At 46.4% G+C, this 18,124-nt stretch overlaps 1 protein-coding gene across 1 annotated transcript in view; it reads left to right on the top strand.

Moving 5' to 3' along the window:
• Window positions 1-4,172: 4,172 nt before the first annotated feature.
• LOC109877849 (inactive tyrosine-protein kinase PRAG1-like) overlaps window positions 4,173-18,124 on the top strand; it is a 44,284-nt gene continuing 30,332 nt past the window's right edge. Inside the window, exons 1-3 of the mRNA XM_020470077.2 lie at window positions 4,173-4,387; window positions 13,279-13,662; window positions 13,859-15,669. Coding sequence (XP_020325666.1) covers window positions 13,396-13,662; window positions 13,859-15,669 — 2,078 coding nt within the window. The 5' untranslated portion in view covers window positions 4,173-4,387; window positions 13,279-13,395. The remainder of the gene's footprint in view (window positions 4,388-13,278; window positions 13,663-13,858; window positions 15,670-18,124) is intronic.

The following is an 18,124-nucleotide window of genomic DNA, read 5'->3' as shown; positions in this document are numbered from 1 at the left end:
GCAGGCATGGACTTCTTCATGAGATTACACAGCGTGTTGGAAAAGGAGCAGCATGGCCTGCGTCAAAAATAGCACCCTATTCTCTACGTAGTGCACTACTTTTGACCATTACACAGTCCATATACCTTTGGCAACACCTGTCCAGCTTCCAGCAGCATCCTGACACAGCATCTCTCTCATCGTGGGGATGGTCTGTAATCGAGGGACTGATTGGCAAGCTCCCCACCTTCCACTCACAGCTCACTTCTCACATTGCAAATACTGCAGCAGGCAGCCTTCTCTCCTGGAAGGCAGGCTTACAATGTTCTTTTCTTGCTGCAATTGTCTATTCCCCTTCTGTAATCCTTTATAGTTGAATGTGATGCCCAAACATGGCATGTATTCTGTTTGTATACCTGAATGCTTATGCTTTTGCAGTTTGCCTATACACCGGCTTACCTTGTAGTTGGCTACACAGTGTGGGCCTATGATGACGACGGTGTATGCTGTTGCAGTAAGGCTATAGTACAGAGGTCATAATGAATGAGCTTCTCTTCTGTTTCTGTGTTGGCCCGACAGACAGCTCACCTTGCAGTTCATGATGTACTGCCGCTATATACAGTGCCTTCGGAAAGTATTCAGACCCCTTGATTTTTCCCAAATTTTGTTAGGTTACAGCCTTATTCTAAAATTGGTTAAATGTTTTTTTTTACCCTTCATCAATCTACACACAATATCCCATAAAGACAAAGCAAAAGCAGGGTTTTAGACATTTCTGCAAATGTATTCAAGATTTTAAAAAACAGGAATAGCATATTTACATAAGTATTCAGACCCTTTTCTATGACACTCAGAATTGAGCTCAGGTGCATCCTGTTTCCATTGATCATCTTTGAAATGTTTCCACAACGTGATTGGAGTCAATTGATTGGACATGATTTGGGAAGGCACACACCTGTCTATATAAGGTCCCACAGTTGACAGTGCATGTCAGAGCAAAAAACAAGTAATGAGGTCGAAGGAATTGTCCGTAGAGCTCCAAGACAGGATTGTGTTGAGGCACAGATCTGGGGAAGGGTACAAAAACATTTCTACAGCATTGAAGGTCCCCAAGAACACAGTGGCCTTCATCATTCTTAAATGGAAGAAGTTTGGAACCACCAAGACTCTTCCTAGAGCTGGCCGCCTGGGCCAAACTGAGCAATCGGGGGAGAAGGGCCTTGGTCAGGAAGGTGACCAAGAACCCGATGGTCACACTGACAGAGTTCCTCTGTGGAGATGGGAGAACCTTCCAGAAGGACAACCATCTCTGCAGCACTCCACCAATCAGGCCTTTATGGTAGAGTGGCCAGACGCAAGCCACTCCTCAGTAAAAGGCACATGACAGCCCGCTTGGAGTTTGCCAAAAGGCACCTAAAGACTCTCAAACAATGAGAAATAAGATTCTCTGGTCTGATGAAACCAAGATTGAACTCTTAGCCTGAATGCCAAGTGTCATATCTGGAGGAAACCTGGCACAATCCCTACGGTGAAGTATGGTGGTGGCAGCATCATGCTGTGGGGATGTTTTTCAGCAGCAGGGACTGGGCTACTATTCAGGATTGAGGCAAAGATGAAGGGAACAATGTACAGAGAGATTATTGATGAAAACCTGCTCCAGAGTGCTCAGGACCTCAGACTGTGACGAAGGTTTACCTCCCAAAAGGACAACGACCAGCACACAGCCAAGACAACACAGGAGTGGCTTCGGGCAAGTCTCTGAATGTCCATGAGCCCGGACTTGAACCTGATCGAACATCTCTGGAGAGACCTGAAAATAGCTGTGCAGCAATGCTCCCCATCCATCCTGACAGCGCTTGAGAGGATCTGCAGAAAAGATTGGGAGAAACTCCCCAAATACAGGTGTGCCAAGCTTATAGCGCCACACCCAAGACGACACGAGGTTGTAATCGCTGTAAGGTGCTTCAACAAAGTACTGCGTAATGGGTCTGAATACTTATGTAAATGTAATATTTCTGTTTTATATATTTTCCTAAATTAGCCAAAAATTCTAAAAACCTGCTCTTGCTTTGTCATGATGAGGCATTTTGTGTAGTTTGGGGGGGGGGGGGGGTAGAGGGAGATAGCTAGGGATGTTAGGGATGAGTTTTTAGTTTACAGAGCAAGTCAATTGAGTTCTTACATGGAACCCAAAAAGGCTGTGCGCGTGCGTCATCGTGCGCCGTTGTGCATAAATGCATTTTGTCCACCCACACCAAACGCGATCACGGCATGCAGGTTAAAATATCAAAACAAACTCAGAACCAATTATATTAATTTGGGGACAGGTCGAAAAGTATTAATCATTTATGGCCATTTAGCTAGCTAGCTTGCACTGGCTAGCTAATTTGTCCTATTTAGCTAGCTTGCTGTTGCTAGCTAATTTGTTCTGGGATATAAACATTGAGTTGTTATTTTACCTGAAATGCACAAGGTCCTGTACTCCGATAATTAATCCACACATAAAACGGTCAACCGAATCGTTTCTAGTAATCTCTCATCCTTCCAGGCCTTTTCTGCTCTTGGCTTTATATTGCGATGACCAACTTTCATAAATTAGGTGCATTGCAGCCACTGACCTCGTTCATCTTCACTCACCCATGTGGGTATAACCAATGAGGAGATGGCACTTGGGTACCTGCTTCTAAGAGGCAGGACTTGCAGCACGATCTGCATCAGAAAGAGAACTGACATCTATTTTAGCCCTTGGCAACGCAGATGCTCATTGGCACGTGGAGCAGTGTGGGTGCAATAATTGAATAATATACATTTCTAAATGTATTTTACAACGCATGCGCTCGCGACGCGGGCGGTGTAGTCAGCCTGTTAGGTTGTGTCCCAAAAAAGGAAGATAACATGGAATTTGATTTACCCAAACTTTAACCTGACTATGTAGATAAACCTAGCAGTACTATATTGGTATGCCAGTACATGTCCTCTCCTTTTTTACCCATTCTTCTCTACAGTTGACAGTCGATGATGCTTGGTGGTACCTAAATTGGGGAGGATGGGCTTGTGGTAATGGCTGGAGCAGAATTAGTGGAGTGGTATCAAATACAGGGTTTCCATGTGTTTGATGCCATTCCGTTTGCTCTGTTCCAGACGATATTATGAGTCGTCCTCCCCTCAGCAGCCTCCACTGCTGTGCATACAATACAATTAGGCCCATCTACAGCTGATGCTCCTAGGGAGATGACAAGTGTTTTGAATTTCCATTGAAAGTTCATAATTAAATGACTCATCGCTTATCAGCACATTAGCCTAATCGTGGGTTGCTCAGGCGAAAGACAAGCACGTCTGCCCCGAGGGGAGGCATGTCAACTCAACTGTGTGTATGTGAATGTGTGTGCGTTAGCGCGAGCGTACGTGCGTGTGGAGACTAGTGTGCGTTATCGCGCGTCAGACTGTTGTTTTGACGAAGCTTCTCGCTGACAGTGATGTTTCACCTTTCAGTTGTGGAATGGGATGGTACTGAATGGTACCGACAATGCCGAGTTTGGCCTCCTTTGGCCCGGGTCATAATGAGGCTCAGCAGGGGGCTCCTCCCGTCTCTCTCTTTTTCTCTCCGTACAGAAGCAGGAGCTCCGGGGGGCGAGAGGGGCACTCATCCAAGCAAAGCACTGCCTGTCAGAGCCGGACGGGGGAGACTCAAAACCACCCCCGGAGCTGCCCAAAATGCGTGTTTAATTACTTTTGGATTATCTCCCACATACCCTCCTAGTATAATAAGTATGCTGTTTATCATAGGCTATACGCATGTGATAAACATCATCCGCAGGCGGCCAGGCCTATAGATATGGTGACCACGAAAATACCTAATTTCATCTTATTTCTCCCGCCCCTTCACAAATAGGGCAAAACAGCTGTATAACAGTTCACAAGTAAAATGAACAATTAGACTATATTATATTACGCGCGTCACCTATAGCCTATTCTAGCGAAATGCCCTTGCCTCTGGGAAAGCCACTGATGCACGGCTCGATATGTTGCGAGCAGAGAAAGTGAACCTAGGAGCCGAAAACCACTTTGCAGCCACTTGAATGTGGCCAGACTATAGTCTGCGACTCTGCGTGTAGGTTATTAGGCCTATAGTTGAGGGAGTTCCGCCCCTCGCTGCCGGAGCTTCAAGCTCACTATTCACCCGTTCCTCTACCAGTTCACCTCGCTGCGAGTCCAGAGCAACGGATCAAAGCTAGCTGCTGGGACTCCGCACCAAGCTTCATTTCTCGAGGCTTCCCAACGAACCTTCTCGTTTGTTGTCGGACGCGGGACAAATAACATAAATGAAACACCTTGTTTTGGGGACCCAGTTATTTTATATTGTTTTGGAGGGCGCGAATTGCTGTTGCCAGGCAAGTCAAGTCCGCAGGTAAGCAAAAATATTTGACTCTGCCATGCGTTTTTCTTGCCAGACAGCCGAATAGCACCTCTCTGACCAACACATTACACCTCTATGTTTATTCAAACCAGTGTTTTTTTAATGTCTCTAGGTTGAACATATAGCTGTCCCTCTGTTTAGTAAGCTATTTGCCCCATGTTTATAACCAGGCTAAGAAACCTCAATAGGAATGTCACAGGTGATCCTGCATAAAAAAACATTCCTAGTCCAGAGCGCAATCGGATTCTAAAAGTGAAATGTTATTTAAGACCATGGCTGAGCAAGGACAAGGAGCATGAACATGTCAACATCTATAGATATTCAGGAACTAGGCACGTGCTCTAGGAGGCTGTAAGCATACTACTTGTTTCAGAAAAATGAATGATACCTTCAGGATTCTTAAAGTCGCAGAATAAGACAATACAAAAGATCAAATGAGAGTGAAGTGTTCGAATCCTCAATCAAGGAATGGGACATTCTGGATCGATGTTCAAACAGGCGCGGTAGTCTCATTATTTGCCTTCATACACATTGTTATTTGCCTTCGTAAAACAGCGTAATGTTCCGTAGATCCTCACGATAACTCCATATTTCGTCCGTGATTGAGTTGAGAATGTATTGCCCTATTTCGTTAATAAAACGTTTTTGCTAAGTTTATTACACCAGTCGTAGAATGTGCAGAGTATCGATCCATGCGGGGAAACTTCTTCCCTTAGATATATGTGCGCATGCATGTGAGTGCATTTTCAGCATGGAATTACAGGTTTACATACTGTAGTATCAAACTTGTCTTTATAATTGTCTCATAGCTGTTTTCAGTTTGAAAGTGAAGGCACTAGCGTGATTACCAAATGCAGGTAAACTGTATTGGACACTAGTAGTACATGAAATGTGCTTTTTTGATGTGGACTAAGTATAAAAGTAAACCAATTGATCAGAGTTTTTTCACCTGTTCTGTCCTTGACAAAGCCCTGCTCTGCCTCTGTCTTTATCTGATTATGACTGTCAAAAGTGTTGCCACCGAGTCTAACATTGACACAGACTGCATTCCCCACTGCACCACACTAGCCCTGAGCAAATAATGCAGTGTGTGTGTGTGTGTGTGGGGAGGGGGGGGGGGTGATTAACTACTGCTGCCTCTCTGCTGAAGCCTACCCCCTGCTGTCTCTGCCTAGCATGCAATAACAGAACAGTGCCAGGAAGCCAAACTGTCCTGACTGCTGCCGCCCCAACAACACAACACTACTGACCACACACTCACACACACACACGCACGCACGCACGCACACACACACACACACACACACACACACACACACACACACACACACACACACACACACACACACACACACACACACACACACACACACACACACAGAGACAGAAAGACAGACAGACAGACAGAGATGGCTTTTTATTTTCAGTCTGAAAGGACAACGTTGACCCAGACCCGCCAATCGCTTTTTAATTTTTCCCTTTTGACTTCTGAAATTCTTAACAGCCATATGAGAATTTTCACTTTCAGGTGTTTATAAAAAAAAAAAAAAACAGACTTGAATTTGTGTATTAACTGTCCAGCCATACTCATTGATAATGTTTGCCTTTCACAATTAATACCTAACCTTAAGATTTTGGAGCTAATGCCTAAACTTAACCGTAGACACTTTTGCAACAACAACGTTTGCAACAACTTCAAAATTTGACGTCTGAGAAACCTGGATGAACGTCTAATTCTGACATGAGACTGAGAGCTAGTTGATGATTCAGAAGTAGACCATGTACCATGTACCACACTGTCTGTCTGTATTAGCTAATTCGCCCTATTGATCACACACTTGAACATAGGCTACATTTGTAACTCATGCTAAAATCAGTGCTCTTTCCGGTGCTTTCCAGACAGTTCTTGTGTCAAAAAAACAACATCGAAGGAATTGATTTTCTACTGCATATGCAGTACAACATGCATCTCAACAAACTCCCCTCCTACAGCCTGTGTCTAGCCTATTAGTTGGTTCCTAGGTATTATTTACGTGGGAAACACAAGCTCCCCTCCTACAGCCTGTGTCTAGCCTATTAGTTGGTTCCTAGGTATTATTTACGTGGGAAACACAAGCTCCCCTCCTACAGCCTGTGTCTAGCCTATTAGTTGGTTCCTAGGTATTATTTACGTGGGAAACACAAGCTCCCCTCCTACAGCCTGTGTCTAGCCTATTAGTTGGTTCCTAGGTATTATTTACGTGGGAAACACAAGCTCCCCTCCTACAGCCTGTGTCTAGCCTATTAGTTGGTTCCTAGGTATTATTTACGTGGGAAACACAAGCTCCCCTCCTACAGCCTGTGTCTAGCCTATTAGTTGGTTCCTAGGTATTATTTACGTGGGAAACACAAGCTCCCCTCCTACAGCCTGTGTCTAGCCTATTAGTTGGTTCCTAGGTATTATTTACGTGGGAAACACAAGCTCCCCTCCTACAGCCTGTGTCTAGCCTATTAGTTGGTTCCTAGGTATTATTTACGTGGGAAACACAAGCTCCCCTCCTACAGCCTGTGTCTAGCCTATTAGTTGGTTCCTAGGTATTATTTACGTGGGAAACACAAGCTCCCCTCCTACAGCCTGTGTCTAGCCTATTAGTTGGTTCCTAGGTATTATTTACGTGGGAAACACAAGCTCCCCTCCTACAGCCTGTGTCTAGCCTATTAGTTGGTTCCTAGGTATTATTTACGTGGGAAACACAAGCTCCCCTCCTACAGCCTGTGTCTAGCCTATTAGTTGGTTCCTAGGTATTATTTACGTGGGAAACACAAGCTCCCCTCCTACAGCCTGTGTCTAGCCTATTAGTTGGTTCCTAGGTATTATTTACGTGGGAAACACAAGCTCCCCTCCTACAGCCTGTGTCTAGCCTATTAGTTGGTTCCTAGGTATTATTTACGTGGGAAACACAAGCTCCCCTCCTACAGCCTGTGTCTAGCCTATTAGTTGGTTCCTAGGTATTATTTACGTGGGAAACACAAGCTCCCCTCCTACAGCCTGTGTCTAGCCTATTAGTTGGTTCCTAGGTATTATTTACGTGGGAAACACAAGCTCCCCTCCTACAGCCTGTGTCTAGCCTATTAGTTGGTTCCTAGGTATTATTTACGTGGGAAACACAAGCTCCCCTCCTACAGCCTGTGTCTAGCCTATTAGTTGGTTCCTAGGTATTATTTACGTGGGAAACACAAGCTCCCCTCCTACAGCCTGTGTCTAGCCTATTAGTTGGTTCCTAGGTATTATTTACGTGGGAAACACAAGCTCCCCTCCTACAGCCTGTGTCTAGCCTATTAGTTGGTTCCTAGGTATTATTTACGTGGGAAACACAAGCTCCCCTCCTACAGCCTGTGTCTAGCCTATTAGTTGGTTCCTAGGTATTATTTACGTGGGAAACACAAGCTCCCCTCCTACAGCCTGTGTCTAGCCTATTAGTTGGTTCCTAGGTATTATTTACGTGGGAAACACAAGCTCCCCTCCTACAGCCTGTGTCTAGCCTATTAGTTGGTTCCTAGGTATTATTTACGTGGGAAACACAAGCTCCCCTCCTACAGCCTGTGTCTAGCCTATTAGTTGGTTCCTAGGTATTATTTACGTGGGAAACACAAGCTCCCCTCCTACAGCCTGTGTCTAGCCTATTAGTTGGTTCCTAGGTATTATTTACGTGGGAAACACAAGCTCCCCTCCTACAGCCTGTGTCTAGCCTATTAGTTGGTTCCTAGGTATTATTTACGTGGGAAACACAAGCTCCCCTCCTACAGCCTGTGTCTAGCCTATTAGTTGGTTCCTAGGTATTATTTACGTGGGAAACACAAGCTCCCCTCCTACAGCCTGTGTCTAGCCTATTAGTTGGTTCCTAGGTATTATTTACGTGGGAAACACAAGCTCCCCTCCTACAGCCTGTGTCTAGCCTATTAGTTGGTTCCTAGGTATTATTTACGTGGGAAACACAAGCTCCCCTCCTACAGCCTGTGTCTAGCCTATTAGTTGGTTCCTAGGTATTATTTACGTGGGAAACACAAGCTCCCCTCCTACAGCCTGTGTCTAGCCTATTAGTTGGTTCCTAGGTATTATTTACGTGGGAAACACAAGCTCCCCTCCTACAGCCTGTGTCTAGCCTATTAGTTGGTTCCTAGGTATTATTTACGTGGGAAACACAAGCTCCCCTCCTACAGCCTGTGTCTAGCCTATTAGTTGGTTCCTAGGTATTATTTACGTGGGAAACACAAGCTCCCCTCCTACAGCCTGTGTCTAGCCTATTAGTTGGTTCCTAGGTATTATTTACGTGGGAAACACAAGCTCCCCTCCTACAGCCTGTGTCTAGCCTATTAGTTGGTTCCTAGGTATTATTTACGTGGGAAACACAAGCTCCCCTCCTACAGCCTGTGTCTAGCCTATTAGTTGGTTCCTAGGTATTATTTACGTGGGAAACACAAGCTCCCCTCCTACAGCCTGTGTCTAGCCTATTAGTTGGTTCCTAGGTATTATTTACGTGGGAAACACAAACTCCCCTCCTACAGCCTGTGTCTAGCCTATTAGTTGGTTCCTAGGTATTATTTACGTGGGAAACACAAGCTCCCCTCCTACAGCCTGTGTCTAGCCTATTAGTTGGTTCCTAGGTATTATTTACGTGGGAAACACAAACTCCCCTCCTACAGCCTGTGTCTAGCCTATTAGTTGGTTCCTAGGTATTATTTACGTGGGAAACACAAGCTCCCCTCCTACAGCCTGTGTCTAGCCTATTAGTTGGTTCCTAGGTATTATTTACGTGGGAAACACAAGCTCCCCTCCTACAGCCTGTGTCTAGCCTATTAGTTGGTTCCTAGGTATTATTTACGTGGGAAACACAAACTCCCCTCCTACAGCCTGTGTCTAGCCTATTAGTTGGTTCCTAGGTATTATTTACGTGGGAAACACAAGCTCCCCTCCTACAGCCTGTGTCTAGCCTATTAGTTGGTTCCTAGGTATTATTTACGTGGGAAACACAAACTCCCCTCCTACAGCCTGTGTCTAGCCTATTAGTTGGTTCCTAGGTATTATTTACGTGGGAAACACAAGCTCCCCTCCTACAGCCTGTGTCTAGCCTATTAGTTGGTTCCTAGGTATTATTTACGTGGGAAACACAAGCTCCCCTCCTACAGCCTGTGTCTAGCCTATTAGTTGGTTCCTAGGTATTATTTACGTGGGAAACACAAACTCCCCTCCTACAGCCTGTGTCTAGCCTATTAGTTGGTTCCTAGGTATTATTTACGTGGGAAACACAAGCTCCCCTCCTACAGCCTGTGTCTAGCCTATTAGTTGGTTCCTAGGTATTATTTACGTGGGAAACACAAGCTCCCCTCCTACAGCCTGTGTCTAGCCTATTAGTTGGTTCCTAGGTATTATTTACGTGGGAAACACAAGCTCCCCTCCTACAGCCTGTGTCTAGCCTATTAGTTGGTTCCTAGGTATTATTTACGTGGGAAACACAAACTCCCCTCCTACAGCCTGTGTCTAGCCTATTAGTTGGTTCCTAGGTATTATTTACGTGGGAAACACAAGCTCCCCTCCTACAGCCTGTGTCTAGCCTATTAGTTGGTTCCTAGGTATTATTTACGTGGGAAACACAAGCTCCCCTCCTACAGCCTGTGTCTAGCCTATTAGTTGGTTCCTAGGTATTATTTACGTGGGAAACACAAACTCCCCTCCTACAGCCTGTGTCTAGCCTATTAGTTGGTTCCTAGGTATTATTTACGTGGGAAACACAAGCTCCCCTCCTACAGCCTGTGTCTAGCCTATTAGTTGGTTCCTAGGTATTATTTACGTGGGAAACACAAGCTCCCCTCCTACAGCCTGTGTCTAGCCTATTAGTTGGTTCCTAGGTATTATTTACGTGGGAAACACAAACTCCCCTCCTACAGCCTGTGTCTAGCCTATTAGTTGGTTCCTAGGTATTATTTACGTGGGAAACACAAGCTCCCCTCCTACAGCCTGTGTCTAGCCTATTAGTTGGTTCCTAGGTATTATTTACGTGGGAAACACAAGCTCCCCTCCTACAGCCTGTGTCTAGCCTATTAGTTGGTTCCTAGGTATTATTTACGTGGGAAACACAAGCTCCCCTCCTACAGCCTGTGTCTAGCCTATTAGTTGGTTCCTAGGTATTATTTACGTGGGAAACACAAGCTCCCCTCCTACAGCCTGTGTCTAGCCTATTAGTTGGTTCCTAGGTATTATTTACGTGGGAAACACAAGCTCCCCTCCTACAGCCTGTGTCTAGCCTATTAGTTGGTTCCTAGGTATTATTTACGTGGGAAACACAAGCTCCCCTCCTACAGCCTGTGTCTAGCCTATTAGTTGGTTCCTAGGTATTATTTACGTGGGAAACACAAGCTCCCCTCCTACAGCCTGTGTCTAGCCTATTAGTTGGTTCCTAGGTATTATTTACGTGGGAAACACAAGCTCCCCTCCTACAGCCTGTGTCTAGCCTATTAGTTGGTTCCTAGGTATTATTTACGTGGGAAACACAAGCTCCCCTCCTACAGCCTGTGTCTAGCCTATTAGTTGGTTCCTAGGTATTATTTACGTGGGAAACACAAGCTCCCCTCCTACAGCCTGTGTCTAGCCTATTAGTTGGTTCCTAGGTATTATTTACGTGGGAAACACAAGCTCCCCTCCTACAGCCTGTGTCTAGCCTATTAGTTGGTTCCTAGGTATTATTTACGTGGGAAACACAAGCTCCCCTCCTACAGCCTGTGTCTAGCCTATTAGTTGGTTCCTAGGTATTATTTACGTGGGAAACACAAGCTCCCCTCCTACAGCCTGTGTCTAGCCTATTAGTTGGTTCCTAGGTATTATTTACGTGGGAAACACAAGCTCCCCTCCTACAGCCTGTGTCTAGCCTATTAGTTGGTTCCTAGGTATTATTTACGTGGGAAACACAAGCTCCCCTCCTACAGCCTGTGTCTAGCCTATTAGTTGGTTCCTAGGTATTATTTACGTGGGAAACACAAACTCCCCTCCTACAGCCTGTGTCTAGCCTATTAGTTGGTTCCTAGGTATTATTTACGTGGGAAACACAAGCTCCCCTCCTACAGCCTGTGTCTAGCCTATTAGTTGGTTCCTAGGTATTATTTACGTGGGAAACACAAGCTCCCCTCCTACAGCCTGTGTCTAGCCTATTAGTTGGTTCCTAGGTATTATTTACGTGGGAAACACAAGCTCCCCTCCTACAGCCTGTGTCTAGCCTATTAGTTGGTTCCTAGGTATTATTTACGTGGGAAACACAAGCTCCCCTCCTACAGCCTGTGTCTAGCCTATTAGTTGGTTCCTAGGTATTATTTACGTGGGAAACACAAGCTCCCCTCCTACAGCCTGTGTCTAGCCTATTAGTTGGTTCCTAGGTATTATTTACGTGGGAAACACAAGCTCCCCTCCTACAGCCTGTGTCTAGCCTATTAGTTGGTTCCTAGGTATTATTTACGTGGGAAACACAAGCTATAATAGCAATACCATAAATCGTCCAGTTTCTGGTGTTGTTTGATATTGGATGAGTAACCTCATATATTATTACGCTACGTATTGCTTTCCTAATTAATTCAGGGGGTGGGGATATGTGTGTGTACTCCTGTGAACCATTACCAAGGTTCGTCTCTAGGTATTTAGCTCTGTGTGAAGAGACGGCAGGGCACCCAGGAGGAACAAGACAAATGAACCTCCTAGTCATGTGGATTTTCTCATCGTCCTTCAGTCTTCAACAGGACTTACACGGGAAGAGGTGTTAGTGGTGCTGGGGTGGTGGTGTGAGATTCACCCTGGTGCGACTTGCGCCTCTCTACATTCAAGGCATTCCGACCTCTGTGATGTTTCAGACGTTCTAGAACGTGAGACTGCATTCTAAACGCCTTTATGTTCCTGGGGGTCGTGTGGGCTGAACAGAAAGTAGGATCCTCTAATTTAGGAGCCCTGGGAACGAGGACAAAGCTGAGAGCGTCTTAAGTTACAGACAACACTGGAGTGGAGTGATAGTGTTGGGGCTTGTTGAGTTTACCACTAAGAGCTTGAAGCCCGTCATAGTTTCAACTTTTACTGGCACCTCACACAGTCAAACACTTGATGGATTTAACCTAAATGAATGGTTTAGAATTGATTGGAATCAATGGTGCATTAGTGTGGAACCAATGGGACATAGGTTGATCACTGTCATTGCTTAAGCCTTTTCTGGTACCACATACTTTTTGCCCTGGGTCAGAGAGAAAATGGACTGGACTAGCTAAGTAATGGGTTAGAATCGATGGGAACACTTGTAGCTTCCCACAGTGTCATAGACGGGATGGAATATATCCTAGTAACTCTTAAACAACATGATCATGAGGTGTTTACTGTCGTCTTTCTATCCCAGTTCATCCTGCAGACAGACAGTTTGGTGATTCCCGAACCAGACATAATGCCAACTCTGTTAGTTAGAGGAGAGGAGAGGATTGCACCTTTTGGTTTTCACCAGTGGGTGTGAAGTATTTTCATCCTGACTCAGTGATCATTGAGCAACACCACAATCCACTATCAAATGCCTGTTCCTAAAAAGTGTAATTCATTGCGTTGATATGAATGAAGTTGTATTTCTTAATTCAGTTGGTGTTGAAATAAGTATGCTGTAGGAAATGCTTTCAACAACGCCTTATCTTCATAACCTCCACTGTTATGCTCAGCTCCCTGAACCTCTGCTCAAGCACTGTATGTATGCTCCCAATAGCATTCCTTTGGGTTGAAATGGTTATTGATTAACTCTTGAAGATCAGACAAGAAACAGTACTGAGAATCGCCACAGCAAAATCCAAATCTGTTCACTATCCATTTCTGATTTCTGCTTTCCTCTCTGCAGATCTCCTGTACAATCTTGTGACACCAGGCTTCTGTGTACCAGTCAACCATGTCGGATCTTTCCATTGCCTCCACAACCCATCAGTGACGACCGCTAAACGTTTGTTTTTGGACAAACATGTCAGCCTGCGGCGAGTTTGCAGAACACGTGTGGAAACCCGGATCGTGTAAGAACTGCTTCCACCCGCGTAGCGCCCACTGTGCCAGCGGGGGCAGCATCGTGTCCTGTGGTGCCCTGAGGGCCAGTCTGGGTGGAGAGGAGGAGGATGGCCAGGGGGTAACTGTGCCCTTGCTCTATTCGAAACCCACCATCGCTGTCCGCCCTACCATGATGCACCCTGACACCAGCGACATGCTGGCAGATGTCAACATGAACATAGAGCAGGTGAGATCTCGCCAACTCAAATACAGATTTGTGACAATGCACGCCTTTGCATTTTACCTTCCTATGTAATGACCATGTCAATATATAATAAATACCCAATAGAAACCCATAGGTTTTAGAGTCACTTAATTAAAGTGATTCAATAAATGACTGTATGTTTTCTATAACCATGTGTTTCCCCTCCATGTGTCACCAGGAAAATCAGAAGAGTCCAGGGGACAGACTGGGTCTTAAGATGTTGGACCTGTCCCCTATCTACATAGACAGTAACGGCTGTAACAAGGCCCTGAGGGAAGCAGTACTGCACAGTACTACAACCCCTGGGAAGATGGACTACCCGTGCAGCCGCTTCTCCCCTGGACCTCTAAGCCCCCTGTCCCCTCTGTCCCCGTCTGCCCTGCAGAAGGACTCTAGTATGATCATCAGCAGTATCTTTGTGACCCAGGAGGATGGCCACGGCCGGGGGCCTCATAGTGCCCACAATCTGAAGGAGAATGGGAATAGCAACGGGGAATTCTCCTACAGGCAACAAATCACCAAGACTACCAAAACCACCAAGAGCACTTACAATGGGAATGGTGTCGACACTAGGGCGTCTGCCAAAGTCCAGGTCGTCCAGGATGTACAAGCACCTTTGGGTATTGCTATTAACATCATCGCCACGGCAACCACAACAGCCTGTAACGGCATTGGTAACGGTCTGATCCCCGCCACAGCCGCCCCAAGTAACGGGCTCACGTCTGGTACCACAGACTCGTCCAGCACTTATTTCATCCCAGCCTTAACCACCATGGGTCCAGGGGCCTCTCCGGGCCTACTAGTGCCCAACTTTCAACCCTGTGGAGGTGGAAGAACCAACTCCTTTCTCTCTGAGCCTGTCTCCAGCCTGTCTCTGTCAGACTCCTGCTCCTATCGCAGCAGCACAGACTCCCTCACGGGACCCGATGGCTTCAGACTGCTGGGGCCAGATAGTCCCACTCCTCAGAACCTCTCAGCCTCCTCAGCCAGCCCTCCCTCAGAGGGACAGACAATGTCTTCAGAGCCCATCTATGCTGAGAGCACCAAGAGGAAGAGGAGGCCTCAGAGCGCTGGGGGGAACGGGAAGCCCACCCCCCCCCAGGCCCAAAAGCAATGCTCAGAGCTGGAGCTCACAGGAGAGGGTCAGAACCATAGGGCAAAGATAACTGTCATGGCCGCCCATACTGAGGAGAACAACCGGACCTTCTACCTGAGCAGCCCGGACTCAGCTGTCAGCACCCAGTGGTCACATTTCAGCCCCACGGCCCTCAGCAACCCTGGGAGTCCAGCCTTCAAGTGGCCCTCTAGCTCCTCTGTCACAGAGACATCCTCCACACCATCCCCAGCCTCCCCTGCCTCCCTCCAGCCCAAGCCCCAGAACAGCCCCCCTATCCCCCCCAAGAGGAACAACCGTTCCCCCAAACCACTCCTCGGGACCTCTAGTCTCTCCCCAGTCCCTCTCCCTGAGCTCAGCATCCAGGGAATCCAGGCTCTGTCTCTATCCCCCAGGGAGAGCGACGTCCAGGTGCAGGTGAGGCCCCAGATGGAGCCCCACAACTCAGCCTCATCGGAGGTCCGGAGGCACAAGCTCCACACCACCGCCTGGACCTGGGAGGGCCGGATCGAGGAGGAGGAGGAGGGGGAGGAGGGCCATGCCAAGGAGAGTTCCTCTCGGAACAGGGTGATGGGGCTCATCAATGGGGCGGCTGTCTGGAGGGAGGCCAGGGATTGGAGACCCGCTGGGGGGTTGCAGGGCAGCACCCAGACCCTGCCAGGCACCGTGGCCAACAATGGTGCCAGTCAGAAACGGAAGCAGGCAGGCTGCAGCGGCGGCAGCGTGGAGGAGGGCAAACATAGCAGGGGCATGTTGGCCAAAACGCAGCCGTTGACTCCGTCGTCCGTCTCCAGCCCGGTGCAGCTCTCAGCAGAGGGGAAGAGTTCAAGCCAGGGCCCCACTCCTCCACCCCCTCCGCCTAAGAAACACCACAGGTAAGAAACTGGGCCTGGGCCGTTTGTTTTTACACACTGTATGGCCTGTGGATGGCATTCCTGAGAGGGTAGAATGAAGAGCAGTCATTGTACTGTGGTGAAGTATCTTTACGCATCTTTGTCGTTGAGTCACTCTTCCGTACTGTACGGACCTGGATTATTTCCCTCACACTGAGCACTGAGCCACGGATGGTGTTCCTGAGAGTGTAGAATGCACGATGGCGAGTCTGAAAGAGCAAAGGCCATGGCTGGTCTTTGCAGCTTACTAGTTGAATATACAGTGTTGTCATTGAGTTCCGTGTTTCAGTCATTCGAGTTGGAATTAGATGGCTTGCTTCATGTTGATGAGACAACATTTTAGGCAAACGTGATTCTTAAGGTACCAGTTCAGTTAGGTGTTTGTTTGACTTCCACTCTGTCATTTTCTTTATAGCTTTTAAAGGCTCCTCACTTACCCAGTGCACTGCTCTGGTTCAGGCATAGTATAGTACAGCATGCCAGACAGACCATAGAATCGAGTTCGAGTCTTTACAGTAATGGAACTCATTCATCACTAGGCAGTACATAAATTAAGCAACGCAAGGGCATTAACACTGGCTTTATGTAGTGTAGACATTTTAAATGTCCCTTGTACTCTAAAAGGTTTTTGCTGTTTGATAATTAACTATTCACTTGTCAGACTATTTTGGGAATGTCAACACAACAGATGAATTGGTACCCCTTTGGTGTACCTAATCAGCTGACTAGAGAGGTCTGTTGTAGCAGCCATGTGGTTGGTTCTCTCTCTGCGTTAAATGTCGCTCCCTTGTCTTGTGCAGTCATGCAAGGCGAGCGAGGCGACCGTGCCTACTGTGATCTCGCCTTTCATTGTGAGATTATTCAGCCGGTATCAGCCTCCATTCTCATTCTAGAACCCGTAGGATCATTCAGACTGTTCCGGGGAACCCAGTCTCAATGCATTCCTTGTTCCATTTGTAGTAGTCTAAGGCTGGGGTTGCACAACACAACTCGGAACACAATTTCAGTTGCTTGCAACTGAGTTGCTTCTTGAGTGCTCAGTGAAACACCCCTTGCATCTAATTAGCATCTCATCTGCAAGGTTGTTACATCCAGTTGAAGCTTTTCAACTTCATGCAACTAGTCGTAAAAAACAGCCAATGAGAACTTATGCTTTTGTCACATTCGAAGGTTTGGAACGCCGGCCCAGTTGTCATGTCAACATCACAGACAGTACATTATGAAGATAGGCAGAAACTGCTTCTCCAATAGAAATCCCTGAACACACTTGTAGGCGATGACATGACAACGTTAGTTAGTTAAGCTCATGCGTAGAAATACATAAACCGGGTCTCACAGTCGTCTCGCGCCGAACTGCATACGCGCAGGTCCGTCAAAATCAAAAAGGCACTCCTTCAATATAAAGGAGTTTTTCACAAAAATTAAAACGGGTCAGCTTGTCACTTTCACGAGGTTGGAGTAACAACATGTTCAATTACTTAAAGACATTGGCTCAAATCTAGGTTGTGCTTAGATTACAAGAAAATGTACAACTAAGGACGAATCTTTCACTTCTCATTGACTTCTCAAACCCCAGCCTGGTCTGCTTGGTCTGTTTTGCCAGCGTTCCAGGATGTTGATGCTATCACAAAAGCTAAAGGCCCATTCATTTTCATTGCTGCCCCATTGTCACAATGTACAAGGCCTAATGCAGCAGATGGCATGGGGGGAGTTTAGAATTCTCAAACAATATGACAGAAGCAGCATCAATTTCATTTGTCTGTTGCATGCTATTTGAACCGCGTTGGAGTCGCTTCATGTAACAGCAAAGTTGTTTGAGATGATGTCACTTGCAACCTGCAACTGCAAACTAAAACTGCGTGCAAGTCGAGTCCTGTAACTGCAACTTTTTGTTCTGAAAGTCAAGAACAAAATGGGCAGTAAAAATGTTCCCTGTCATATTCTACATTTGTTTTGGCCACCACACAATAGATGGGACTGGGGGGGGGGGGGGGGGGGGGGGGTCCTTGTGCACTTGTCTCAATGACACTGACAGAGGCACACACAAAGAAAACATTGTCAACTAACTAAGATGGTGATATGTTATTGTGCATCTGTCTAAGATGCGAATATGCACTTAACTAAGCTCTAATTTAAATGTTCATGAAACAAATCAATGTTTCTATCATTGGTAATAGCTAGTTGTGACCTGCCTATGAAACAAATATAGTCACATGGCGATATAAAATAACCTAGCTGTTAAACTCTAGTGACATTTCCCCATGTACTATTTAGACCTCAGATTATTAATACACGCTGAGGTTTCTGACTCATATACCCAAAGCAGAAGGAGACATAGTTTGCCGCCATGTTGACGTCAAGTGGTCATTTTAAAATAAACCTTGCTTTTGTCGGGCATGCTGTAGGTTTAGAATACAACTGCAAATTCCTCAAGTCC

This window comes from Oncorhynchus kisutch, linkage group LG23 (genome assembly GCF_002021735.2).
Source record: "Oncorhynchus kisutch isolate 150728-3 linkage group LG23, Okis_V2, whole genome shotgun sequence".
NCBI classification, from domain to species: Eukaryota; Metazoa; Chordata; class Actinopteri; order Salmoniformes; family Salmonidae; genus Oncorhynchus; species Oncorhynchus kisutch.
This window is presented reverse-complemented; position numbering and strand designations above follow the sequence as displayed.